At 45.5% G+C, this 5,000-nt stretch overlaps 1 protein-coding gene across 4 annotated transcripts in view; it reads right to left on the bottom strand.

The window, feature by feature from the left end:
• Window positions 1-5,000, bottom strand: part of utrn (utrophin) — a 196,481-nt gene that overhangs the window by 109,816 nt on the left and 81,665 nt on the right. For all 4 annotated transcript variants that reach the window (XM_017486812.3, XM_017486817.3, XM_017486815.3 and 1 more), the window contains one exon: window positions 4,553-4,742. In XM_017486812.3, the coding sequence (XP_017342301.1) occupies window positions 4,553-4,742 (190 nt within the window). The remainder of the gene's footprint in view (window positions 1-4,552; window positions 4,743-5,000) is intronic.

Here is a 5,000-nt window from a genome sequence, read left to right as displayed (position 1 = left end):
GGGGCACCAGAGAGAGAGAGAGAAACAAACAGACACAGAGAGAGACAGGAAAGGAAGAAAAGAAAGAAAGAAAGAGAGGCACCAGAGAGAGAGAGAGAGAAAAAACAGACTGAGACACAAAGAGAGACAGGAAAGAAAGAAAATGACTGAAAGCAGTGTGAGAGGGAAAGAGAGATTAACGAGAAAGAGAGCGAGAATACATGGAACGTGTGAAAGAGCGATACAGAAAGATAGAAAGACAAAGCAGAGGAGAGAGAACAGGAGGAGAGAGAGATGAAGACAGAACGAGGCGGCTGGATCGAGCTGTTCAGGTTTAATCTCCTCGGTTTAATGTGCTGCACAGTGATGTGGGTTATTTCACATGCTAATGTAGGTCAATACACACTGCCCCGGAGCCATGTCCGCTCTCTCTCTCTCTCTCTCTCTCTCTCCACGAGTTCATGTTCTCTCATGTTCTCTGTGTGCTGAGTGAAGGTGAAAACTTATTTTCATAATACGTTAAGGGAATAAAGACAGAGCCTCTGATTGTCTCCAAGGTCTTACTCTTCTTGTGTGTGTGTCGGGGTTCTTACGTGCGGACATTACGGTGTTCCTGTACTCAACGCTGACACGGTGATTAATGGGAAATACACTTTTAGCACCACGCCGACCTCTCTGACATCGGACAACGGTTTTACCGTCGCTATGGAAACGGTCGGCCGTCACACTCGCGTCTTTCGACATTCGAATGAAACACGCCACTTTGGCACGGGAAGGCAAACTCGCAACCTGCTCCGAGTAAACAAAACCAGGAAAACACGGTTGCTAGGCGACAGAGCCGAACTAGCCGATGACTCAGGCTAGCAGTTCAGCTAGCTAGCTAGCATGTAAAGCATTGTCTCATACGCACAATATCAAGGCCAAGTGACTTTGGAAAGACAACAAAGCCAACAGGAACGTCGATATTTCCCTCAGCTGTGTTACTAACGTACTTAAAAAAATAAAAATCTTTGCAACGCTAGAATTACATTACCCTTAGCGTTTACCTCAGCAACGAGCCGCAGCTCTTGAACACAAAGCTAGCAGACTTACAAATCCTTCATAAAATACGATCAGATGATTAGAAAGTGACGCACTTTTCAGCTCAACATCCATCTTCGCTCCTGCTATGACTTCACGGTGTAGCTAGCTATATGTGTAATATCTAACACTGCAGTGCTAACGGCTAACTAGCTATTGTTGTGTGTTTTGCTAACCTCTTCTAGTCTTTCTAGTCTTGTCATGCTAGATAGTAACGTTAGCGTAGATAAAAGCCAACACAGGCACAAATCACATCCTGAAGGGTTTTATTCTTTTTATACTATACTGTGAGCAATTTGTCAACGAAACAAGACACCTCTCCTCATCGCTTACGTTATAGCAGCTAGAAACAGCCGTGCCCTCGCTGACGCTGTGGCAAAAACGATGTTCTAGCACTCTCTTGTTTAATATACGAACACATTTCTTTTGTGTCTTTCGGGAGCCATCTTGCTGCTATCTACAAAAGAACCCACATTAAAAGAGTCCAGTGAACACGCGTGAGGAAAAAGCGCAAACGGAATCGGATAGGATGAAGAAGAAAAGATGCGAACGCAAGTCCGATCGAGCATACCAAGATCTCGCGCCACTCCGGCGCTCGGACAACACCGACGGTCTCGTCTTCGACCCGCCATTCGCACGGAACAAAAAGGACCAGGACTGACAATCGATATCCTCTCCAAGTGTGTGAAGCAAAGTGTGGAGGAGGACGATGATTGGAGTGGTAATCTATCAGACAGATCACACACACACACACACAGAGAGGAGGAAACGACACACTAGGCATGTTTTACGATGAGTCAATAAGAAGTGTACGCAGGCAGCTGGCATGCAAATTACGACAATTAAATAAACCAAACCAAAAAAAAAAAAAAGTCTACGTAGTTTTGAGATGCGGACGTCCAGGACTCGAAAACCAGAAATGCGTTCGTCCAATCAGGTCTTCTGAGTTAACATTATATAACCCAGTCCCTCCAGGATTTCACGTCATTGCGGCCAAACCTGCGATTTGACTAGCAGAGATTTTTGTGCTTTTTTTTTTTGGTGTAAAAACTACTTGGCGAAGTATTGCAGTTGCGTTTGTCGGTAAAACAGAAGAGACCTTTTAACTGTACTCGCGTTCGACGAATGTGAATCGAAGAGGGCCTGAACCCAGGGAAAAAAAACGTGGCAATTTTGAAAATTTGCAAGCTCCTCCGAATATTGCGGCGTTTGCATTCATTTCTGCGATCCTGGGGGGAATGATCACAGCGAAGCATCAGGCTTAAAGAGGATTGGATGACCCCCCCCCCCCCCCCGCACTACAACTAAACGTATAGATAACGATGCATCGCTACTTTTAACATTATCCCTAGAATGTAAGGTTTTACGCTCATTACCGATGCACACAGGTCTTGGGAAGCACGTACAGTACACGTGCGTACGCATTATGTTTGGCGACTCCAGTAGCACCGCTACATGCCTATTCTGAGCATTTAATTCAATTCAACCTTCATGATTGAAGTTGAGCGTTTATAAGAAGTGTTAAGTGCTCCAATTGCCTAACTGGCGCCCGGGCAATTAAACTCCGATTGAAGCACTTAACTCTCTTAACGTGAATCCAATAGAAAGAGTAGTAATTCTTGACAATAATTATGTGTCAAGACCTTTCCAACAAAGTTGTACGTGCACCTCATTATAACGAAGTGGCGCACTGGTGTTCTAGAACTAACGGTACTGACGCGGCCAATGGCAGAAAGTGTATTTTTAAGCACCGATGCTAGTTCTCGGCTCATGATGACGAAAGGCTGACGAGCGATTTCTTTGAGGGACGTCCTCCTGAATTTGAGAGAAATGATCAGGGTTAGCACTCATTCACATTCTCAGAAGAAGGTCCTCTTTATATGGCTTCAGTGAGCACAATATGGCCATGTTGAGAAGCGTTTGAGAAGATGATGTGGAGGAACCAAAAGGTCTTGGAGCATTTAGGATTTATAACGGATGACCTGCGCAGGGCAGGGGGTACACTCGGTTCTATTCATTGGAATCGTGATGTATCTCAGACCCAAGATGCTTCAGAGGTCGTTATCGCTGGAACACTAGCTTCTGTTGTTTGCGGGTCATTTCCTGGTTTAAGCCTACTCGTGTTAAGGAACCCAGCGCGAAGTCTTGGCATTCTCTACGTTCGTAGTCTTTGTTTTATGCTGACTGCTGCAGTGTCTAGTTTATTGGATCAATCTCTGTTGTTAAAAGTGCTATACAAATAAAACTGTATTGAATTGACTACCAGCACCCACCCACCCACCCTCGCTCTTCTCATACGGATCCTCATTCCGAGTCCTACACGCTACACGTAGATCGAATACAACTACATACCCTGCTATTTATGCATACGCAAAGTAGGAGGAGTTTATTCACTTATGTGGAAAGGTCGGAAACGGGAATCGCGCTAATGCATTGTATACGGATGTCTAAGAGGACGTTATACATCTAGGATCTTTGGGCTTCTGACACATCAGCGAATCGCGAAGCCCTTCACCACTTGAATAAGATTAAACAGAAAGAAACGGTCCATCGCTGTGGACCGGAGCAGCGTGAACCCCAGGAGGCTGGAGGCAGGTGTTAAACGAACGCCCTCACGGTCCGCTGCAGCTGTGTTAATATGCACTGGAGGTGTTAAATGAATGCTGGTGATTTTAATGTTCTTCCCACTCCAGTGCACTTTACTCAACCCTCCCCAAGGGCCTGGTCATTAAGCGAAGAGCTGAATCTGTAGCATATAAATTACACAACAGAGCACAACAGGTGGGTTGTGGAATTAACATGCTACAAAAAAAAATACGTGTTAGATTTGAGATTCTTTGCGAAGTGCAATCACGTAATAAATAAATAAATAAATCACGTTGTTCACCAGAGTCAACTTTGACCTCTAAACCTCCATGTCCACGAGGAAACGGATGGATCCTGAAGGTACTGCAATACCAGGTCAACGAGCAAGCTGCTCATCCATCTGCTCGCGCCAAACATCCGGTTATTCATTTAAAATAACGGCGGTGTACGTTCCATCCCATAATATGTCCGTGCATGTCTCGAATCACTGCCACGCTCAACCTCCTGCTAACTCGCACACACCGTGTTCACGTTTTAAACGTGCACACGGCCATTGTTTGCTTGAAGCGTGTACCGATGAGGGTGGACGGGAGTGATGGCAGAACAGGGGGTGTGTCTAGGCATCTACACACACACTTACATCACATCTAATAATATCCACACTCAAGTATGCTGAAAACAAGTCAGATTACTCAGACACGTCCGCCTCATACATAACTGCGTTACTTCGATCTGAAACCACATCATGCCAGAAGACAGCTTGGAGAAATTAAAAAGATATACACACACACGTTTTGAGACTCAACACATCCAGACAACACCATAAATCATCTTGTCTTGGCAGGAAGAGCATCACTGATTACACACCCCGCTGTGTCAAAGCCAACACTACAAACATGGTACTTACTTCTAGCTGACCCTTCAGCTCTCGGATGCGGGCGGAGTCCTGAGACAGCTCCTCCCTCTGGGAGGCGTCGGCCAAGACGTTGACGGTGGTCTCGGCCTCCTGTAGCCACTTGAGGAAGCCTTCGAGCTCCCTGAGGGACACCTGCAGGCTCTTCAGCTCAGAGTCGAGAACCGCCTGACGATCTGACGCCCTGAGAAAACACGACACAACTCCGTTAAACACACACACACACGGCTGTTCACCCGTCTGTCCATTTATCTTTTCACCAAATCAGCCATATACAGCGAGCACATTTGAGGACTCACTTTTGCTAATGCACAAAGCTGGATTTAGGCACGGCTTGAAGGTAAATCCTGGCCTGAAATCCTTTCAGATGGTACTTTTATTCGAATTATAGCAGTAATGGGAAAAAATTTAATCCTTGTTTGGTGTACAGATTTAAAAAAAA

Source organism: Ictalurus punctatus, chromosome 15 (assembly GCF_001660625.3).
Source record: "Ictalurus punctatus breed USDA103 chromosome 15, Coco_2.0, whole genome shotgun sequence".
NCBI lineage: Eukaryota > Metazoa > Chordata > Actinopteri > Siluriformes > Ictaluridae > Ictalurus > Ictalurus punctatus.
Note: the sequence above shows the minus strand (reverse complement) of the source record. Positions and strands in the feature narration are given on the sequence as shown.